General features: G+C 36.9%; 2 protein-coding genes and 1 pseudogene across 4 annotated transcripts; 1 reads left to right on the top strand and 2 right to left on the bottom strand.

The window, feature by feature from the left end:
* Window positions 1-6: 6 nt before the first annotated feature.
* LOC145220023 (galactosylceramide sulfotransferase-like) lies at window positions 7-3,200 on the bottom strand. Of its 2 annotated transcripts, none has more exons than XM_080087310.1 (7): window positions 2,965-3,200; window positions 2,712-2,897; window positions 1,875-2,020; window positions 1,557-1,751; window positions 1,305-1,452; window positions 956-1,078; window positions 7-704 (listed from the first exon to the last, which is right to left on the bottom strand). In XM_080087310.1, exons 1-7 carry the CDS (start codon window positions 3,157-3,159, stop codon window positions 456-458), a joined length of 1,242 nt encoding a protein of 413 aa, XP_079943436.1. In that variant the 5' UTR covers window positions 3,160-3,200; the 3' UTR covers window positions 7-455. The 2 variants fall into 2 exon arrangements, with proteins under 2 accessions (XP_079943436.1, XP_079943435.1); XM_080087309.1 differs by having other exon boundaries at window positions 8-704; window positions 1,875-2,026; window positions 2,965-3,199.
* Window positions 3,201-3,927: 727 nt separating this feature from the next.
* LOC145219442 (receptor-interacting serine/threonine-protein kinase 3-like) lies at window positions 3,928-12,797 on the bottom strand (annotated as a pseudogene). Its single transcript, XR_013857914.1, has 7 exons — window positions 12,780-12,797; window positions 7,762-7,809; window positions 7,271-7,443; window positions 7,049-7,196; window positions 5,926-6,634; window positions 5,165-5,263; window positions 3,928-4,085 (listed from the first exon to the last, which is right to left on the bottom strand). The product of XR_013857914.1 is annotated as a receptor-interacting serine/threonine-protein kinase 3-like (transcript).
* A 2,837-nt stretch (window positions 12,798-15,634) lies between these two features.
* Window positions 15,635-21,715, top strand: LOC145219096 (uncharacterized). Its single transcript, XM_080086473.1, has 14 exons — window positions 15,635-15,776; window positions 15,896-15,973; window positions 16,155-16,292; window positions 17,090-17,206; window positions 17,270-17,370; window positions 17,528-17,620; window positions 17,830-17,984; window positions 18,219-18,262; window positions 19,173-19,316; window positions 19,988-20,101; window positions 20,157-20,260; window positions 20,312-20,506; window positions 20,570-20,790; window positions 20,859-21,715. Exons 1-14 carry the CDS (start codon window positions 15,714-15,716, stop codon window positions 20,984-20,986), a joined length of 1,695 nt encoding a protein of 564 aa, XP_079942599.1. The 5' UTR covers window positions 15,635-15,713; the 3' UTR covers window positions 20,987-21,715.
* The last annotated feature ends 912 nt before the right edge of the window (window positions 21,716-22,627 follow it).

Genomic DNA, 22,627 nt, shown 5'->3' with positions numbered 1-22,627 from the left:
AGATGTTTATTACATCGTAATACTTATGCTACATCAAGCTGTGTACAGCACAAACAACAATCTGCAAAAGTTTTAGTTCGATCCGTTGCTTATCGGCAATCGCTTAACTCATGACGTCACTAAGCGTTTACAAACGGGTGGTCACTTTAATGTTAGTGACCAGCATCCTAGCAGTATGTACACAAATATAGCAAAACGTTCAGTTACGAAAGAGAATTAAGCTTAATTAGAGAACGTATTTGGGTTAGTAATTACAGTACGAAAATGACGCTGCACCAAACTGGAACACAATCGACAAACAGAAACGCTTGCATGATGCGAAAAAAAGTTTGCAAAATTAAAATTCCGTGTGTACTTTCTTTTACTTCAATCTTTCTTTACTTATGAACCTTTCTTAAGTAAACGTTTCTCTTTAGGGCTCTGTGGTGTCAAAAAAGCGCCGCGGCTTGTCTAATCTAAGGAATGTACATAGGCTCTTTCCAATCGGGAAGCATGCATTTTCCATGATTTTCGTACATATAATTTTGCAACTCCGCTTTAAGTGAGGAGTTTATAATTACATCTGGAGGCAAACGAATTTTCACAGCTGACGGCTTATTTTGTTTATGGCGTAGTATTTCCAAATCCTTTGCCATTTTATCCCGTCCGTACGCGTCAACGCGTTTCCAGAAGGTTTTGTTAAAGTAATCGTAAAGTGCAATGTCCTGAAACAAAACGAAACCGTTACCGAACAAGACGTTACTTGGAACTCAATAACAAGCCAACGAATTTAGGTAAAAGTATGGCATTTAATTCTAAAACTATTTCGCCTGACCCTTCTTGAACAACGGTAACATTTTACTACTTCTGCCGTTGCATGTAATTTAAAGAGTAGAAGCTTTTTTTGTGAGTCGTGTAACATTCGAGTACAAATATCGGATGACAGCATTTCAAAACTTCTCTTGTTCTTACGTACAATGTTATAGAGTTGTTGAAAGTTTTTCTTCTCCTGTTCATCACTTAGGGATTTCCGATTGTAACTTTTTTTGTGCCCATGAGCAAAATTGCTTAAAACATCCCAATCGCAACAGAGTAGATCCTAACAAAAAAAACTTTGTTGCAGTTTGAAACATACACCACAGTTGAACATTAAAATATTATTTTCATCCAATAATCCCAATTATCTTTGATGACCAGCAGCGCATCGTTTGATATACCTCATAAAAATGCGTCAGATAAAAACAAAGCCATTATGGTTGAAAACTTGTGAAGTTGGAACGTTTCATTACGACAAAGAATTTCAGAAGTTTCCATGTCAAACAAACCTTTAGGAGTATTAGAGACTCCTCAAGATATTCAAGTAGCATTACTAGATTCATGTTTTTGTCCAATTCTCGAATCTGTCTTTTAATTTCTTTTTCATCGTCCAACATTGAGTCAAATCCTAAATCGTATGACTGAGAATTTCGGTATCTGCCCGAAAAAGAGCTTTCGTTTTAATCGAGTGTTTATGACAGATCCAGAAGTAATTTCATCATACTCGAACTATTGGTTCACCGCATTGGCGAAAAACTCACCTGAAATAAAAAGGAACCGAAGAATTGAGCAAAAATACAGCCTTTGAAAGGAATTGAGCAGTGTCGGCCTCTGCACCCTGATTGACGTAAATTGATGGCATTTGGTCGCAGTGGAACGTACGCTTTGTCCGTTTTGGGAAATAGTTGTAAGACGAAAGAAAATTGTCCCACGGCTTTCGAATTATTGTAAAATACCTAAATCGAAAATATTTGCTAGCATTTTTAACTTCTACCTTTTAACTTGTACACAAAATTGGTTTACTAAAGGTGCAATGCATACTATCCTACATAAAACAAGCAACTTTCTGAGTATATTACCTAGTATCGGGATGAAAACATCTTTTCATTTCATCTGCATCAAACCTCGTGTGAAAAACACTAATTGCAGATCCTTTTGGAAAGCTGAACTTGCACTTAAAGCGGCCGGGATATCCCCCTACCATGAATCTTGGAAACCCCGCAGTCTGCAACTGCAAAATGTAATTACATGAAATGCAGAACCGTTATTATTTATTGAAAACGGAAGTGTGTTTTGAATGTGTTCTAGGTTTGTAGGTGCCCTTTGCTGCTGTGTATTTTAATTGTTACTAGTGAGGAGCCTTGTAGTTCGCGTGGAACTACTTTACGAAACCCCGTTGTTTGAAAAAAATTAAACAATCTTTGGGAGTTTGTGAATGTGGAGGTAATTATGATAGTATTTTAAGCTAATGAAATCGAAATCTACAATGGTACCATTCATTAAAACTAGTGATGTACCGAATCGGCTAAACTTCAATTCGGTTAAATCGAATATTCGGCGGTTTTCGATTCAACCGAGTCATTTATAACGTCACGCGAAGTCGTACGCCACGCATTTAACATGCAAAAATGTTTATCTACCTGGCAACTAGTGCAAAATAGTTGTCCCCATTTCAGTTCTGTGGGGTTTAAAATTGCCTCAAGCATGATTTGCAATCTGCCATTGAATTACTAATTTTTTTGACTACAGTGGGAAAAACGATTATATGTTGAAAAAGATAGAAATTGACTCGATTTTCGTTATGTTTGGGCTTTTAAAAGATTGCACCGATTTATTCGACCAAATAAATTCGGCAAACCGAATATTCAGTACATCTCTAATTAAAACATCACGTTAGATAATGTTTTAAACCTCACCTGTGACACGTTATGTTGATTCATGAATTTGTTGAGAATTCTTTTCATAGTGGTTGAACCAGTTTTATGAGTCTTGACATACACGAACTTAAGGATAGGCTTGAAACATTGTTTATCCTCCAGTTGGATGACTGAAGTTATATTTTCGTGTTGCGAAACGGGGAACTCAATAAGTTGAAACAATGGCTGCCAAAAACGAAAAGAAGCTTCTAAGAGGCAATGCCCAAGCATAAATGCATAATGCGATACGCACCTTTTCATGAATCATCTTTTTGTTAGGGTCTGCGTCAAATTCTTGTTTTGTTGTTGTGATAAGCAGAGAATTCAACCAAAACATTGCGGCCAATGTAAGAAAAGCCGAAATACTAAAACTGATACGGCACAACCCTGGCCTGTTCATGGTGGTCCCTACAAAAACGGTTAGACACCCATTGGTAAAAATTGGCATACTAGTATACCTTCTGCATGCTGAACTACTGTTTGCTAGTAACATGTCTTATTTATCTTAAAATACTACCAAATTTATTTGTTTCTCAGGTCGCCCCGCATCCTAGTAAATCTGCTCTCACTTGGGCACAACTAGCAACCTTCAACGAACAGCAAAGTTTTGTCACTACTGAGACACAGTTACTTCGTATACTAGTTTAATTTGGGTCTACTTGAAGAAATCTTTATTACGATTTTGGTTTGATCCTGAGGCATTCGCAAAATGCACTAACTCTTCTTTAAAATGCATTTCGTCCGCAGCTACGTGGGTTAAGCTTCATACTGTGTACAGAGTAACTAGCAATAAAATTATTACAGCACCAGTTACACTATTTGATTGCCTGGATTTGATAACAATACAGTAAGCGCGCAACATGATAAGCACAGGAACTAACCTGTCAATAACGGTGCTGAATTACCCATTCGACATATTTTGACCTGCTACAACCTTATTGTATTATGATCAACATAAGCACGCGATAGCAGCTTGCGGTGCGTTTTATCGCTGTGTGCTAAAGATTTTTTATATCCGAGATTTAAACGACTTTCTAATATTCCTTATTTATTCCGTTATAGAAGTGTTTGGACCTCAAACAAGGTTAACGCAACTCAGATAATTTTGCCAGGGATTGTGTATTATCAAATATGGTAACTTTAATAATGATTTCTGTCAATTATTTCGGTTCAAGTGTAGTAAAATGTGAAAAGGGTTGATCACATTATCCACAAATCAGTTTTTCTCAAACGCCAGATGAGTCTTACGTCTGCTTTCTATCCATCGAATACGGGTTGTTGGCCTGCAAGGTTTAGACATGACTTTAAGTTTAAAATCTTTATAACTTACAGAAAAATCAATTGAATCTGTAACAGCAGAAGACTTGGATGCATCTATAAAACATGCAAATAAGTTTAAGCAGATTGCAACATTTTTACAGATTTTTTATGTGTATAAAAGCATAAACAATAGCCTTATATTTTATAACAGTGCTTCTCAACCTTTTTCATTTTTTGGGCCAAAAGGTAATTTTTTAGTGTGCAAGGAGCTATAAATTTTTTATAAATTAAATAAATTTTTATGTATAAATATAAATAATTTTTTAAAAAATGCAGGACAACAAGAATCAGCAAACAACAAGAATCTGAGTAGGTGCAGAAAGCTTACTGATTCTGACTTATGAAACACAATACAATAAACAGTTACCGTTTTACTTAGTTTTCCGTGGCAATAGATTGATTGGGTCAAATAACGTTGAAATATGCTGCATTGTAAACTTAAAAATAGTAACTTTTAAAACATAGCTTTTATGGTAATAAAAATCTTTAGTGATTTTCTGAGGTCTGGTGAGGGCCACAAAATAAGTAGTTGGGAGCGGCATGTGGCCCTAAGCGCCCCAGTCGAGAATCACTGTTTAGTAACCATTTAACAAGTATTTTAGATAGGGTGCAGGGTCAGTTGGTATATGGCAGGGGTCGGGAAAAGCTAATGGCAGCCCCACAGATATCGCTCTGTGAATCATTTATGGACCATTGAACCGAATTTAAGAACAAATTTAAAGCTGTACAAGATAGGAAATAAAGGTGAGAAAAAATGACAAAGTTCTTCAAATGTATTACACCATTGAGGGCCACACTTGTTGCCGCAAAAGGCTGCATGTGGCCTTGGACACAGATAGGGATGTTTTAAAGTAGAAAAACTGGGTGTTCTAGAATAATTGTTCTGAATCTATCGAATCCAGTTCTTATAATATTTTCGACTGGGCGATCATTAATCTTGACAGCAATAAATGCAAACCAGATTAATACATAAACAAACATTTTTTCATTTAAAACGTAAAAGAAGAACCAACCAAAACAAAGAAAAAACTCTGGAAAAAGACTTTGCACAACTGCAGTGAAACAAAATGCCATAAAATCTACAAGGCCGTAAAAAATTAGCACGAAACTTTAGTCAGTTTATTATAATTTACCTGGTTTCTTGAGTGACTCTGTGGGATCAGATGCCACAAACGTCTTTTGCAACAAGCGCACATTTCTCCATGTGTGCGTTAAAACATGTGGGTTTCGCTCTGTTAAAATAAAACATTATTAAAAAGTAGAGATGTATCGAATCGGCTAGTTTTCGGTTTGGCCCAAACCGATTATTCAGCAGTTTTGCCAAATAGATTCGACCGAATCAAACGAATCATTTATGATGTCACGCAAAGTCATATGCCACAGTAACCAAACATTTCAAATTACTTGTGTTACATCATATTTTTAGAATTGTGGGGTTTAACATTGCCTTAGACATGAATGCCATCCGGCTAATTAATTATTGATTTGTTGTTTGGAGTGCGAAAAACAGTATTACATTAATATAGATATATAACACGTGATTTTAGTTTTGGCATAGTTTAAATAATTGTGTGGTACTTTATAAGGCAGAAAATACATGTTTCATGCTTTAAATTTGTTTAAGATTCGGTTTCGGTTTGTCAAAAAAGATTCGGTTTCAGCCAAATCGCAACAAATTATAATTCAGCCGAAACCCAATCTATGTGAATACGGCCGATTCGGTCGTATTAATTCGGCAAACCAAATATTAGTTACATCTCTATTAAAAAGTTATTCTAGTCATTCGCTTAGCTTTGCCTGTTTTGAAACAGCTAAAATGTGAGAGAGAAACAGCCAGTACCCAAGCTGACAATGATCATTTATTTAGTAAGAAGACTAATACTGAAACACTTACCTATTGAATATCCTTGTCTTGAAAATGAAAACAAGTTGAGTGAAAATGCTTGACCCTCAATAAAAAAATCATACTTTTCAAAATCAAAGGCTGTTGCCACATTTTTCACTTGTTGATCAAGTGCAGACTGGTCTTGCTGGTCAAGAAGATATTGCAATTTATCTGCAACTTTACTCATACACGGCCGCTTCTTTGGATCGTTTTCACAACATTCTATCATTAAATCTTTGACTATTTCTATGTTTTTTTTTGTCTTCACTGTTTAAAGTTAACATCCAATCCGTGATTTTTTACAGTCAGGCCTTCTGCCTGCAATTATTGAATTAGTCGTTTTCGACCAATGCTCTCTCAGAAAGGGTAGTTGGCGAGAAAGTACCACATAAGTGGTGATTGCAAATGCATACACATCTAATTCTTTTGTTGGCTCCATTTCTGGGACCAGTAGTTTTTCAGGTGCAGTGTAAATGGGTGTGAAATTTGAGTTCAGCTGCTTGCTACTTACTGAAACTTTTGAAAGTGAAACCAGTTTAGAATTCCCAAAATCACTTATTTTTATATTTAAGATTTTCGTCAGCAAAATGTTTTCTGGTTTTACGTTTCCATGTACCAAATGTTTCTCAGTTAGGTTGTGTAAGAATGCCATTCCCTTGGCAATTTCAGTTAAAATCCGAATAAGTAAACCTGTTTTCAGATCAACATTTGGGTGACACTAAAACGCTGAATGGGCGGGACGGGCGGGACGTCGCGGAAACCGCTCAATATCGGGTAAATTGCTGACGGTTAGTGCTATTAGGGTTGGGTTGAGGTTTTATAATAGTAGGCTATATGAATCAAAAAATGTCCCTGCCTAAAACTTATTTAACTATTTCCTGACATTAGGCCAAAATGCTATGGCGGGATGTCGCGGGATGTCGCGGGAGATGGCGGGACGTTTCGGGCGCGGAATGTAGTGTTCGGCGGAATTTTTTTCAATGATTTTCTATTATAAAACCTTATCCCAACCTTAATAGCTCCAACCGTCAGCAATTTAACCCGATATTTAGCGGTTTTCACGACGTCCCGCCATCTCCCGCGACGTCCCGCCCTCCATTCCGCCCATTCAGCGTTTTAGTGTCACCCCAACATTTGGACTGAAAACGAAACTTCGTAAGTCCCCAGCTTTGCAATATTCCATGACAATTCCAAAATGAAAAAGCCATTTGACAAAGCCAAAAACCCGCACAACATTGTCATGTCTGGCATACTGCATGTGTTTAATTTCCATCTTGACACTAAAAATAAGTTACAAAGTAATGATTGTCACGTTTTCTGGGCAAAACATGGGCAATATAAAGTTAGGACAAACCTTTTAAGAATTAGTGACTCATCTTGTATTACATCAGTGACACCATAGATTTTAATAGCAACGATTTGCTGCAAAACCCTGTAATAACCCACAATAAAATTGGAATTGCCTCAGCGACCAGCCCTATGTGACTTAGGATCACATAAAATGTCTTCAGCTGCAATTTCCTGAATCTGTTTTAAATAAACAAGCTAACAGTTAAAATAGCCAGGACCTTTTTTTAAGAAAGCTGAATTGCATGCAAGACCAATTTCAGCAGGTACAAAGTAAGTGATAGAGATCAAGACAATTAAATTCCTTTGTGGCATAAAACCCCAAAAATATACGCACAAGAAAAACTTTTTTACAATAAATACTGCAAGCAACTGACACACTTTGCAAACTGACATAAAGTTAGAGCAACCATAAGCAGATAAATAACACAGCATTGTTGGGTTCTGATTTGATGGATTAATTACATGCAGAAAATCTAAAAATTACAAAATACTTACATCTTCAAATGAAGCCATTGTAGGAACAATCAAAATGACCAAGTATACCTGTTGCGCTGTCTTTTAATTAGTAGAGGGCGTGACTCTATGCGCCCAGACAGCACAGCAGGGGTGATCGCTTAAATTCCTAGAACGGTTCTCAACGCGCCTTTCCTCGCGCTCAACAACTCCAAGGCACCAAGAGCCAAAATAACGAACTCTTTTATTAAGGCAATTCAGGACAGAGATGGCGCTCGAGGGTTCAGCAGCAAGACGAGCACAAAGGCAAATGCGGTTTCTGCAAATACGTGCTACTTTAGTCAAGGCAATATACAAATTATTATCAGCAAATTTGACTCTTACCGAACTATTATAGGACCAGAGTCACAGTAACATTCAAAGCGATCAGTAGATTTTAGGTTCTGCAAATACAGCATCAAATTCAATAAACATCACCAAAACACATTAGTAATGAACTGCGAGGCTTTAAGCAACAAGGCTTACCGGAAAAATACAGTTATTTACAGCAAACAGCAAGTTGGCTGACGACGGTGGGATCCGTGGGCCAGAAATGCACAATTACACATTGGACGACCGGCAACAGTTCAGTTAGCACAAATTTCCTATTCGTTAGCAAAGAAACAAACATAACCGGTCAATTAGATAAAGCATGCTGCCTCTATAACATCCAGTCGCTAATAAACACGAGGCAGTCACGCTTACAAGTTGGGACTTCAGTAAAACAATGCCAAGGTTGTGACATCATAAGCACCAAATGTGTGACAGACAATGTCACCAGGTTGCACAACATTGCGCCATACAAGTGAGTTAAGCCTACTGACGGGAAACATAGAAAACATAATAATATGTACGATGGCGATGTAACACTCCCCCACAAAATGTGGGACACATTTTCAAACACAACATCGCCAATCGCGCGCGCATCGCAATGCGGCAAAAACAACGTCGGACAGTCCTCAACACCAGCGCACCGCACAGTCAACTCGGCGTTCATCCCAGAAGTCTGGGCTGCAATCACTCGGAGGGGCTGATGCCGAACTCTCATCAGAATCAATAATGTGGTCAAGTCCTTTAACCGGACACCGGAGCGTACCGCCGCTCGCCAGTGCGAGCTCGATATTAACTCCTCGAAATCCACCAGGATTGGCACGAAAGATTAGCTGCTCACTGAAGTGGCAACGGGAATCATCGATCAGTGGAACAATGTCGTCATCACAAGACGATCGCAGATCACACAACCAGGACCCAAACATGGGCACTTTCATCCCATGAGGCGTCGGAGAGCAGCATGAATTTCCATCAGGCCATAAATGAAAACAAATTCTGTCAACATTCGGAGGCTCCATAGCACAACCCAAGTGAGGACCCAGCACTTCAGCATTATCAGGACAGACCTTTGGGCTCCTAGCACAACAGTTAAGCCGCCTGTCTAGCTTGTTCTCACTCGAATTCAAATTGAACGGCAAACACAAAAATTGCCCGGGAGTAGAAACCTCTTCAGCACGACCCTTGGAATTGTAAGTCTGCATCGTATCAACATCCTTTTCACAGAAACCTTCGCTGTGTAAACTGACGAGACGCTTGCCAGCCATCGAGCGGCCAGCCTGCAGCGTTTCTGCACGAACCTTCCGTGACAACGGAAGTTTTGAACGTTTATCGCGGTGCTTGACAGACCTTTTTGTTGAATCCAGAGTGATTCGCTCCTTGCCAAATGTAGGCGCACCGTGAACTGGTTCCCTGTCGCTATATTTGCCTTTCCTTTCCTGTTGGTACATAACCTTGGCCACTCTCATGCATCGGACGTCGGTCTTGTTCGTAGCGGACGAACTAACTTCGGGACCAAAAAGTGACCACCCAAGGGGTGTCTTTACAGCACACGGACCTTGTGGACCCGAGCACGTACTCAGGACGTTAAAGGCAGATGGAACGTCAGCGCCAATGAGGATGGTGACCGTTCCTCCTTTCAAACGGGGCAGGCTGCAACCTTGAAGATGTAAAAACTCGTGAAGAACACTCGGTGCTGGATTACAATTCGGCGAAACAGGAATTTCGTCAATGGACAAAACCTCTTTCAACTTTAGAGGTTCTCCACCTTCAAACGGCGTGACAGTTAAGGACACCGTGGAACCTTGATACACTCGGGATTTGTCGGTGAGTGTACTCAAGCAGATTTTTCGACCTTTACGCTGCAAGCCGAGTTTGTCAATCAGTCGTTGTTCACAAAATGTAGAAGTAGAGCCTTGGTCAAGAAAGGCATATGTGTGTACCTCAATCCCGTTATGTCTGACCTTTACCGGAACGATATTGAGGTAGACCCCGCAGTTATTGTCGGACGCATTCGTCGTTACCATGGCAGAATTTCTCCAATTTTTGAAAGCTGGCCTTCTCTTGAAGGTTCCATGCAGCTTCGTGTGATGAAAGTTACCAGCGCAACCCTCAACGGAGCACGATTTCCGAATCGGACATTTTCGACAACGATGACCCGAACAAAGACATTTGAAACAAAGGCTATTTGAGCGCACAAACTCACGACGCCTGAGCAGTGTCATTTTGTCGAATTCCGGGCACACGGACAATTCATGTGACTGCTTGCAACAGACACACGAAACAAGAATTGGCGAATTCTTAGAACGTGCCCTGTCGAACTTCGATAATGAGATGCTGTATGCCGCGGCCCTTGAACCTTTCCTTGTTTCAATTCGCGGTTTATCGCGCACGGCCTCGTAGACCACTTCTGTTCCAAACAGCGAATTGGCCACACGAGCGCACCGCACAACGAAACTTGTAAACGCAAGGTATCCAGCTTGTCTCCCGGTCTCGTCAAGCACTTGGAAAGATCGTTCCACCCATTCCCTTTGAAGATCAAATGGAAGTTTCCAGATCAATTGCTTCAACATATCCAGTGAATTCAAACTCGCGTACTCTTGGATGTCTTCCAGAGAGCTACGGCATCTTTCAAGCAGATCAGAAAACTCCATCAGTTCCTTTGGTCGATCGGGTCTAACGGGCGGGAAAAGCCTTAAGCGACGTTCACAGGCATTGGCAACAATGTGTGGCTGACCATAATCATAATACAGTCGGGAACGCGCCTTTGAATACCCAGAGACTGTATCCTTGCTGTACATTTCGAGTTTGTCAGCAACAGAATCTTCACAGTATTGAAGCAAGCAAACAAGTCGCGATTCTTCAGATTTTGTTCTGCGATGAACATGCGACTCAATGGCACGAACAAACGACCAGTAGTTCAACGGATCGCCGTCGAACTTCTTGATGGCCGGCTGAGGCAGGACTATTTGCTGTTGTACGAAATCAGTGTCAGGTACACATTTAAGCGGGGTAGAAGCACGCGGTTTGTTCATGTATGGAGGATAGGAGTCGCAACAGGTGCGTGACCTATCGATAGGTGGACCGACAGAAGGAGCAAGAACTGGCTTTGCATCCATCTTCGGAACATGCGGCAGTGACATCTTTACATGTTTCGTCGGAGTCTTGATCACAGCGGGTGATCTAGTTGTTACGTATGCTGGCTCTCTAGAACAGTTTCCAAGAGAAACGACAGGTTTGGCTTCGAGGGCGACCTGCTGCTGCTCAATAGCAGCTTGATGCTCGACTTGTTGCTTCTTCAGTGCTACATCTTCGTAAACTTGCTTTCGCAACAAGCGAGCCACGCGCAGCCGCACCCGAGCAGCCCTTCGGCAACTTTCCGTCGAACCAGACGTTCGAATACTTGCGGAACCGTGATTGGAGCTGGACGAGTAGCTTGTACGAGTTTCGTGGTCACCCTTAGATTTCTCGACGTTTACTATCCATTCTTGTACACGGAAATCGAGTTCACGTTTAGCCTGTTGGCATTCTTTTCGCGCTTGAGATATGGTTTCGTTATCATTAGCAAAGGTGGCGTACGCGGCAATAAGATTGTTGAAGATGGTTTCAACCAACGGAATATACCCTTTCACGAGATCAACATTTCTGGCCTTCAGCATTAATTCCTTACATTGCCAACAAGCTTGTTTCCAGGCGTACGCGCAGCTGGAAACCTTGTCCCCTCCATGGGCATCAGCAATGGAAAAGAAATCAAGCGAAGGAGTGACGGATTTACCAGTTTCCATTGCAGAGATTTTCAAGCTTGATTCTATTGAATAAGATATGATCTTACAAGTGTCCAAAGGTTCTGAAACGTCCTTCAGTTCGAAACTATGTTGCACTGTCTTTTAATTGGTAGAGGGCGTGACTCTATGCGCCCAGACAGCACAGCAGGGGTGATCGCTTAAATTCCTAGAACGGTTCTCAACGCGCCTTTCCTCGCGCTCAACAACTCCAAGGCACCAAGAGCCAAAATAACGAACTCTTTTATTAAGGCAATTCAGGACAGAGATGGCGCTCGAGGGTTCAGCAGCAAGACGAGCACAAAGGCAAATGCGGTTTCTGCAAATACGTGCTACTTTAGTCAAGGCAATATACAAATTATTATCAGCAAATTTGACTCTTACCGAACTATTATAGGACCAGAGTCACAGTAACATTCAAAGCGATCAGTAGATTTTAGGTTCTGCAAATACAGCATCAAATTCAATAAACATCACCAAAACACATTAGTAATGAACTGCGAGGCTTTAAGCAACAAGGCTTACCGGAAAAATACAGTTATTTACAGCAAACAGCAAGTTGGCTGACGACGGTGGGATCCGTGGGCCAGAAATGCACAATTACACATTGGACGACCGGCAACAGTTCAGTTAGCACAAATTTCCTATTCGTTAGCAAAGAAACAAACATAACCGGTCAATTAGATAAAGCATGCTGCCTCTATAACATCCAGTCGCTAATAAACACGAGGCAGTCACGCTTACAAGTTGGGACTTCAGTAAAACAATGCCAAGGTTGTGACATCATAAGCACCAAATGTGTGACAGACAATGTCACCAGGTTGCACAACATTGCGCCATACAAGTGAGTTAAGCCTACTGGCGGGAAACATAGAAAACATAATAATATGTACGATGGCGATGTAACAATACCCAAAACCACAAAAGCATTTCCAAAGCATGATGCTGTAATGATCCATTTGTATGTTCTTGCTTTCAGTCTCAGACATAACAGTATTTCACACCAGACAAACTAAACAAAAATAGTTGATCTTGTTGCTTTAAACGAAAATTCAAAAAAGGCATGGTTATTGGTTATGTTGAGTTGGATTATAAAATCAGAGTAATTTGTAAACATTCATCGTGAGTTAGTCTAAAAAAATGACAAACAAGTTATGACAGTTTCATACAGTATTTGAAACTTTAAAGGAGTTTCGGACACGCCATTTTGAATGGTAGATACTTTAACACCAAAAACTAGCAGCACTGGAGTCCGGTTCACTTTAGGTCAAATGACAGATAGTTTATGATAGTTTATAAGTGTTGTTTAAACCAGTAGAATGCAGCTGTTGCTGTAGTGTAGTGGAAAATACAATGACCTATGCGCATAATTTTTGGGTTCAAATCCCGTTTAATTTTTTTTTTTTTGCAGACTTGTAGAATTGCCGGCAGTTAGGGCTATTCGGGTCAGGTGAAGGTTTAAAATCATAAATAACGTTAAAAACAAGCATTTTCAAACATTTGACCTGACGTTACCTTCTTGACCTAAAGTGAACCGGACTCCAGTGCCGCTAGTTTTTGGTGTTAAAAGTATCTACCATTTTGAACAACAATTAGGGTTTTTTCTCCCCCTTCTGGTATTCCCCTTTTTTTACTTCCGGCATTTAAGGGGAAAAATCCTGATACCCTGTGAAAATAATTTATCATTTTTGGGAAGTAATTATAATAATTATGTAAAAGTATAATTAGCTGCTAACCGCTACCAGCATCTTTCTTGCTTCTAATATCATATTTGCACTGTACATTTTTTTGTTTAAAAAAGAGTTTCCATTAGGGTTGCCATACGTCAGGATTTTCCCTGACATGTCAGGGAATTTAGTGTGTAAATCTGCGTCAGGGGGAAATGTTAAAATGTACTTAAAAGTCAGGAATTTAAGGAAAAAAATATGTACTATGAAATTAATTTACCGACGGAGAAAGTTTCTAGTAGTCAGTTACAACCGCTTCTATACCATGAAATGTAAAGATGTAAACTTGCGGTGCGCAGGTTAACAAACAAGGTTATTGTTTCGTTTGTATGAAATTGGTCCGAATGGTTTTTAGAGTGGTAAAGGTTGGCGACCCCTGATATATGTGCTTATTGTTTCAAGGATAGTTGGAGTAGTGAGCTTACCCTAATAAACTTAACTAAACGGAAGCCTACACAGAAAGTTAATTGACAAGGATCAGAGTATCGCGTATCTAACATTTTTTAGTGGGATCCGCGATCCTTTGGGGCATTTTGCGGGAACTGTGAAAAGGTGGAAGTAATTCTATATTCTTATTTGGCGTCAGTTTGTGCAACTGAATAAGTTTAAATCAAAGTGAAAGTAAAAATCGACCGTCTCCATTGTTAAACAATAGGCTTTATTGCATGACAACTAACAAAAATGCAATTCTTCGCGTACAATTGTAACGCAACCGAAATAAATTTTGTCAGGGATTGTGTATCATAAAATATGGCAACCCTAGTTTACATGTCCGCTAGCGCACATATAATTTTGTCTACGCTCTTGTCAAAAAACAAATGTTGGCTTTGACACAGAAAAAATTGTTCCAGCAGCAGTTATTTCTAACGCTATTTTATTGTAGAATTAAGAATAAAACAAGTATTTTTTTTGCAAAATTTTATTTCCGAATACTACAATGGAAAATGGGGATCTCCCTTTTAAAATTCCCTGTCCGAAAAACGTAAAAATGCAAAAACAAAAGTAATGGCAAAAGTTAAATCAGACCGGTTTACTTGCGTTGAAGTGAAAAGAAATAAGCGAGTATCCAATTGTGTTATACTGTTCGTGTTCATAACCCACACAAATTTGTTTATTAAATACCAATGATTTATCTGCCGTCTTTGAACTACAAAAAGAAAGAGGAACTAAATTAAAGTATTGCTCAGTCGATTGGTTATTATTTCACTATTACCTGTCAGTTCTGTGCAAAACAAGCCATGTTTCAGATGTGATGTGATTTTTTCCTGCAGTCAAATCCAACTAAGACAATCAGACATAATTTTGTTATCATTTACAAGCTTTAGTATGAACACACACTATGATAGCAGTTTTCTTTGTTAGTGTAGGAGTGTTACTATACAGAGTGTTGTATACACTTTCAATTAATGTAAATTGACACACCTTAAATGCACATTTTGTAGCTACTTGTAGTTATATACATGTCTTGATTGAGCCACTTTGAATAATATTTATTGTCTAAAATAAACAAAAACAGTTTCTAGTTTATGCTTTGGGTATGGTGTACTATAAGGTTTTGGTATGGTGTCCAACAAATTATATAATGATTTTGACTATTTGAGTCAGGGTTATGATTTCCAACCTTTCTGTGGTTGCGTACCACTTGAAGGCTATGCATTGTCTCAGCGCACCACCCTTGCTTAAGAATCTAGTACAATGTAGAGTTTAGTGGACTAGAGGCAACACATCATGTGACACAATATTTCATAAACCATGTTAATACAATCTTAATACAATCAATGCGCTTTTTGCACTTGCAGTGCACCCTAATTCCCTGGAAACTAGTTAGCTACTAATGTAGGTTGTTTAAATTGCGAAGCCTTGGTTTATCCTGTTGACACGGTTTAATCTGTGCTAGCTTCACTGACATGTTGCAAAACTACTTGAATTTAGAGATACTATAAATAGGTGTTGAAATAGAGTTTAGGACAATAAACTAACACCCTAAATTAATCTTTCAAACAAATGTGTGTGTTTTTGTGTTTTTTAACACACAGATGTATTGTCTTTAACCAAACTGCTACAGGGACTGTCTTAACATAAATATTAAACCAAATTTAGAAGATAATTAGAAAAAAGGATGGTTGGTAAAGATCCAGAAGACATTACCAAAGAATCAGAGGATGAAACCAAATCGGAGAAGGTTGAATACAATAAAGTTATCAAACATGTTTTTATTTGTTTTAAATCTCCAACCATTGACAGAATGTTAAATTATTTAAAACAAACCTAAGATGATTGCTAAGATTATTTGTTGCTTAGGAGAACAGTGATGTTTCTGTAACTGAACCCGAAGCCCCAAAAGTAAAGAAGCCAGATTTTTCCTTTGATGAGGCTTTGGTGAGTTTAAGATTTGTGGAACATACATTTGTACAATAATGCATGAATGCAACCTCTTGAAGTGACAAAGTAAAATTAATTTTTATTTCATTTAACAAAACTTTGATAAGACTTGCTTCTGAATTTGACTTCCATGTATAGTTGTAATGGTGAACTTGCCAATTAATCGGAGTTTTTGAAGGGTGCTCGGAAAATACTTGGCAAAGAAGGAGGAACAATTGAAGTTGGAGATTGTAAAGTTGCTGTGCCTCCTACTGCTTTAAATGAAGATGTGGAAATTAAACTTCAGTGCTTTTACGTAAAAACAACTAGCACAACAGTAAGTATTTTTTTTTAAAGTTTTTTTTTAAGTAGTGCCAGGCATGTTTCATAAACTTTCTTCTTTCCAAACTGGCTATTGTAAACAACTCATCTGGTGATACCTATCGCTTGTGTGTCTTCATTAGAGCAATAGCACACCACCCAACACAATTGTCTAGAAAAAACAAAAACAGGAGGAAAACTGGCACAAAACAGTGATAAAATTGACCAGCCTTACACCTCTGATGTATAGTTTTTATTACCGTTTTAAACTTGCCCACTTGCCAATGTGTAGAAGTTAACATTAAATGAGTATGCATGTAACTATAGTGAGCAGAAAGAAATGTGTTCTGGCAAAATGTTCTATTCATAAAGTTATTATAATTGAGAATTAAATAAGCATATTGTTTTCATTTAACTCCATTTAACCTTTATATCTCAATTAATGGAGCTATATTCCTAACAACATTACAACCTAAAACAAGACACCAGGATATTGTTTTGGACTAATTCTTATTGCTCCAAAATGAATGGCCAACTCTGATTAGCAATTCAACAGTTTGTGTGCTAGGCTAACCTTATTTGTTGATCATTTTTATTCACATTGAGCAGACAATGTCAAAACAAGTTACATAGGGAGCAATGAGCTATTAAGTTTAAAATACATAATCGAAGTGTTTTACTCATCCTTGTTTATTATGTTACCTATCTTGTTTATGTTTTTATGACTATTCAAGCTAAAAAAATATAGTTTCTTTCATGTCAGATTTTTCTCTTGCATACCCAGTTTGGGTGTAATAATGATGTTTTTTGCAGGGTTATGTTACACCTTTTCTAGTTTGTTACCCTCTGGGATTGCAGTTAAACAAAGAAGTTGAAATCACTTTGCCAGTGCTTACAAAAAACAAAACCACATATTTTTGGGAAGTTGCGGTAAGTAATTATGGCAAATAACAAAAATAATCTTGCAAAATTTTGTTGTTGTGTCTATTGCAGATCAAAGAAACTGATGTGAAAAAAAACTGCAGTATCATTGCAAAAAAGTGGATGAAAAAAGAAACAGACTCAATAAAATTTTCAATCACACAATTTTCAGGGTCAGGATGATAAAAGTTTAATATAGGTTCTTTAATGCAATACAAGTTTACTAGCATCTTTAGGTAAACCACCTGAAACTTTAACTTGATTAAAACAAAAAACAAATCAACATTCATATTAGTTGTTATAATTTGCCTATTGTATTTGTGTGTGTAGTTACAATGCTGTACTGACTGGAAATACAAAAAATCCACTCAAGAAGGTGGGGAAAAGAGACAAAAACAAAACACTTGAAGAGTTACTAGACATGTAAGTGAAAATGTCATTGAGTAAAACCACCAGTTTTTGATGCCAACTGTGGTAAAGGCTCAAAGCCTTTTAGGCAGCTATATCTACTAAACTTATACATTTTTGTTTCTAATAGATCAATTCTTTTTTAATCCAAAATTTGTTTATTTATTTTGTAAAGGTTTGACAAAACATTCATTTCAAATAATTCACAATATGTTAACATTTAGACTTCTAGTCTTACCTGCGCAAAAAAATCCAGTTCGGTATTTCATGGATATGAATGAACAACAAATAAGTATAAATCAAGTTTCTTTACCAAACATCACTTCAGGATCTGTCGAAACTGTGGTCGCAAAATATTTACTACCACCAAAGACTAAGGGTAAATGTCTGTGCAAACATACAAAATGTTTGGTACTCTTTGTTTCATGTGTATTATTTGTGATAAACACTACCTTATACATTTTAATTCAACAGCTTGGCATGTTATTACTTTTACATTTGCTTAACTTTAAATTGACTGATTTGTAGGATTTTTTTCCATTTTAGTACAAAGTTTAAGGCAAAATCAGTGCAATTTTGTACTGTTTGTTGTTTATTATTTGTGTCATAACAGGTGAATCCCAATCTCTCGCTGGCAAAGAATCAACTAAATTTTTTGTAAGTAATACAAAAAGTTTGATTCAAGCAAATGATTTTCAACAGTTAGCTAGTGTTTTTAACACGAAAAGAGTTTGAAATTTGCATCAAAACTATTTATTTTTCACATTGAAATTTTTACCTTGTGTTTAAGGGCTTAATGACAACATGCAGACATGCATTTCAACACTACATATGAATTTCACCCCTATTTAAATTTTTAAAAAGTTTCCAGCCATATATTTTTTGTGTGCCTACACAAAGTAAATATAACTGTTCCTAAAAAAAATTTTACTTTTTATTGCTTATTTTCCTTAAAGATAATGTTGTTCAGAACATTGTTGGTTGGTACTTTGACTGGTATTTTTAAGCATTTTATTATTTATAGTTAAATTTAACAATTTCAAACACTTATTAATTAAGAATCGCGTAAATGCCTTAATTTTTACCCCATTGCAGTAATGGCTTTAAAACCCATTTTGGGCATAAATATTTGACCACAAAAAAACTTTTTTGGGGGAATGTAGGAGATTGATAATGCGTATAGCTTTATATTTAAAAAAAACACTATGGAATTTAAATTGTGTTATTCAAACCTTTTTACTTTTTATTGTGTATTGCAAAGCATGACTTTTTTTTGAAAAAAGTATGGACAACAAGTTTTTGCTTCTTAGGTTGAATCAAATGTATTTTCCAGATTTATCACTGTATGTTTCTGATTTTGATTGTTTTAAAGTGTGTTATAAAATGCTGTGTAAAGATAGGGACTAAAATGACAGATGTGGTATATATGAATTGGCAACAAATAACAAAGCCCTCTTTCTAGTAATACAAGATTAGGTTAAAAAAATAAACGGCAAAACTTACCACTAAAAACAGTTTTGTTTAACAGATCCAGTCTAGAGTTTTTAAAAGCATGCAATTATTACAGGATGATCTGCATGCAATTACAACAGTTGGTGAAGCTGGTGGGACATTTGAGGTTGGAGGTTGCATAATTATTATTCCACCTAACGCTTTGAAAAAAGATGTTGAAATTGAAATTACTTCAGATTGTAAAGAAGTTGATGATGTTGTAAGTGCAGAATAAGCTGTTTTCTACCCTTAAGATATGTCCTTGTGCTATAAGAATATTTAATTAATTTAGTATTGAGTCATTTGTTGCAACATACGACATACCAATTATAATTGTCTACTCATTTGAATCATTACTTAGGTGAAAAAAAGTAAAATTTATTGTTGATAGAAAAACATACCAACAACTACACAACAACATACAAACACCACTTGACTTTAATATACCGTATTTTACGGACCTTAAAGCGCAATTTAAATCCTTTTATCCCTCATAAATTGATCGTGCGCCTTATAAGCCGGTGCGCCTAATGTATGGATCAAGTAGTGCTTTATTGCCTACACTCCAATACCGATACTATTATTCTATAAATGAACCACCATCTTACACAATAAAGTACGGTAAAAGCGACTAGCAACTGTGATATTTACTAGACTCATTTTTTCTTTTGCTTATTGTACTATTGTGACTTGCTTACATTTATTACGTAACAAGTAAACTTTTATAACCCATACTCCTTAAAATTGTTGCGTTTTATAGCCCGGTGCGCCTTATGTGTGAACAAAAAACTAATCAAAGCAATTTATTGACAGTGCGCCTTATAATCGGGTGCGCTTTATGGTCCGTAAAATACGGTAAATACTGTTATGTTCAATAATGCTCTTTGCTAGTTCCGGGTGACACCTTTGTTACAATGCAAGCCACATGGTCTGAAATTTGACAAAGAAATTGAAATTATTCTTCCATCTTTATTTCGTGCTGAGAAGGATGAAATCTCAGTTGTAGTAAGTTGTGCAGTTTTTCGTAATGTGATGAAATATAAACGTCATAATATACTAGATACGGAGGGCAGAAGATAAATTCTCTGATTTTAAAATTATACAAATGGATTGGCTACATCAGGAAACTCAGAGTTTCAAATTTTCTACCAATCAGTTTTCATGGTATGTATATTAAAAAGATGTTTTTTTTCTATTTACTTGTTTTACCTAAAGGTTCGATGGCATACTGCGGGAAATCAAAAAAAAGTTTAAAGTAGTGAGGGAAAAGGTATTATTGTTTGGTGTGAGTCTAAATTCGACAGATGTACCATTGGAAATGGCCTGTACTGTTGTGATTTGCCACAACAAGAAATCAGCAAAGGTTCTGGATAAAATGAACAAAGCTTTTGAAACCAATTTTTTCTTGAAGTAAGTTTATTTTCAGGTTAAAAAAGCTTGTGTGCTAAAATAAATCTACATGTTTTGTTGCAGATGTGACGACCAAGAGTTGAATTTAGAAATAACTGGTAGCAATATTGATGATTACCAATCCATAATTCAAAATGCCCAGTGTGAGAGAGATGCATCAAGTTTTAACTTAAGAAAAAAAAATGAAGAAGGCTGGCTTGGTGACAAGGTGCACATACATCTTTGTTCAAAATCCGGAAAAACATTAGTTGACAAGGATGTTATAATTACCAAAACATGTCTAGGTATTTAAAAAGGCTTTATTAATGATAAAAATGTGTTTATTTGATCTTAATGCTTCTTATATATGCAGAGCCTCTTACATCTGTACTACAAATACCTCGTCAACAGTCTGATGTTGCAATTGATATTCACAACTGTGAATTTCAAAGTTCAACAATTAATGCTAGTCATACTCATCAGGATGGACGAAACACATAAAACTTTGAAGTCGATTTCTGTTATTCAATTTTTAGTAATTCCATTTATCACTATCCGTCAGGCTGCCATTGGCATGCCTTACTCTTCTAGGAAATTCCATCTCTGTTCGCGATTTTACTTTTTTTATCGGGTCTATTTTTAAACTTGTTTGTTGATATTCTTTTCTGCATCATGCTAAGAAAGTTTAAGTCAAATTTGACAAATTCAACCCTGCTCTTTAGAAATGTGTCGGTCTTAATCTGAAATATCTTAACAATTTTCAATTTTACATGTTTGGGACCAATGTGTACTTTTGGAAACAATTTGGTTGAAAAGAAGAGAAAGGATGTCTTACGAGTACACATAATTTCCAAATATATATGTTAAGAAAAAAAAAACCTGTTGTAGTGTTGTTTTACCTTGCCTTTTATCATTTTTGTTAAAATTTGCACTGACGTTTAGCTAGTTTAAACTTTCTGCATTTACACTTCTTTTATGCAAGTTACGTTTTAGCAAAAGTCATTTGTATCTTGCTCTTGTCAGATGTATGTAGTTCGTTGTTTATGCAGCAGTTATTTACTGGAAAAATAATACTTTAACAAAAGGAAATTTTGCCTTCCTTTTCGGCTCTTTATTGTGTTTTTTATACGTTTCAAAAATATATTTTTAGCTGTGTAATTGTAAAGTAAGTTGTTACATTGTACTTGATTGCACCACAAATAAAAATATTTAATTTTTTAAAAACCTAAATTATTGGAGGTATTCGGTTATTTTTCCTGTTCTTTTTTAAAGAAATTGAGCAAGAAGTTTCTCATGAACAAAGTTATAGCCACTTACTAATTGTAAAGTTTTGACTCCCCACCGGTTTCAGAAAGTGGGCGCCTATGCATGTAACGTTATGAATAGCCTTATCCATCACTGAACGTGGAAACGTTTACGATGGAAATAAGTTACCATCACTAATATTTCCATCTTCAGGGATGAGTAAAACCTTGGTGGGATAGAAAAATCTGTCCAGTTGTATAACACCTAAGTAATAGACAAATTTAACTATCTGGGTAATGTAAATGCAATATCGATACATTATGAATTTTGCAGTGCAAGTTACTAGCAGTTACTTTCACGCGAAAAAGCAGTTATATAGTGATACGTTCCAAATTTTGCGTTTATTTGTGGCATCATCTCTCATATGTGTTTTGGCTGCATTTGAAAATGTTTCGGTAACAGTGTGTTCGGTGTGGGTTGTGTGACGTGTAGTGCAGGCAGTTAAGTTTATTTCGCTTTGTGAAGAAAAACATAGCGACACTAAACAATCAGCAAACCGGAATTTGATGTGTTCCATTGTGATATTTTTAGGTTTTGCTGAAAAAGGTGAGCCCATCGGTGTGCCAAATATATGTTTGTTTGTGGTGAGTAAAAATAGTTCTGTAGGTTGTTTGTTAGTGTAAAAGATCTAACCTGGTGCTGTTGTTTGTCTCCGTATGTAACAAAGAAGGACTGCAAATTTCTTGTGTCAAACTTTTAGACGCTCATAGCGACGATATTTTAGCATCTTACAAAACTTGCTAATTTGACAAACATGTGAAGAAAATTTTCTTTTTATTTTCGTTAGTTAAAAATATTGTTGTCAGTTTTATGCTAAAATCATGACATCTCTTATTA

This window comes from Phallusia mammillata, chromosome 3, assembly GCF_965637545.1.
Source record: "Phallusia mammillata chromosome 3, kaPhaMamm4.hap1.1, whole genome shotgun sequence".
Taxonomy (NCBI): Eukaryota; Metazoa; Chordata; class Ascidiacea; order Phlebobranchia; family Ascidiidae; genus Phallusia; species Phallusia mammillata.
The sequence above is the reverse complement of the archived record's forward strand: the minus strand, read 5'-3'. Positions and strand labels throughout refer to the sequence as shown.

What these genes read in the sequence shown, in the direction of transcription:
- LOC145220023 (XM_080087309.1), bottom strand. Translation starts at nt 3,159, where the DNA reads ATGCCAATTTTTACCAATGGGTGTCTAACCGTTTTTGTAGGGACCACC. An exon ending in ATCAACATAACGTGTCACAG is followed by an intron (nt 2,027 to 2,711) that starts GTGAGGTTTAAA and finishes TACATTTTGCAG; the next exon opens with TTGCAGACTGCGGGGTTTCC. An exon ending in TGTTTTCATCCCGATACTAG is followed by an intron (nt 1,752 to 1,874) that starts GTAATATACTCA and finishes TTTTCGATTTAG; the next exon opens with GTATTTTACAATAATTCGAA.
- LOC145219096 (XM_080086473.1), top strand. Translation starts at nt 15,714, where the DNA reads ATGGTTGGTAAAGATCCAGAAGACATTACCAAAGAATCAGAGGATGAA. An exon ending in TTTCCTTTGATGAGGCTTTG is followed by an intron (nt 15,974 to 16,154) that starts GTGAGTTTAAGA and finishes GAGTTTTTGAAG; the next exon opens with GGTGCTCGGAAAATACTTGG. An exon ending in CATATTTTTGGGAAGTTGCG is followed by an intron (nt 17,207 to 17,269) that starts GTAAGTAATTAT and finishes TGTCTATTGCAG; the next exon opens with ATCAAAGAAACTGATGTGAA.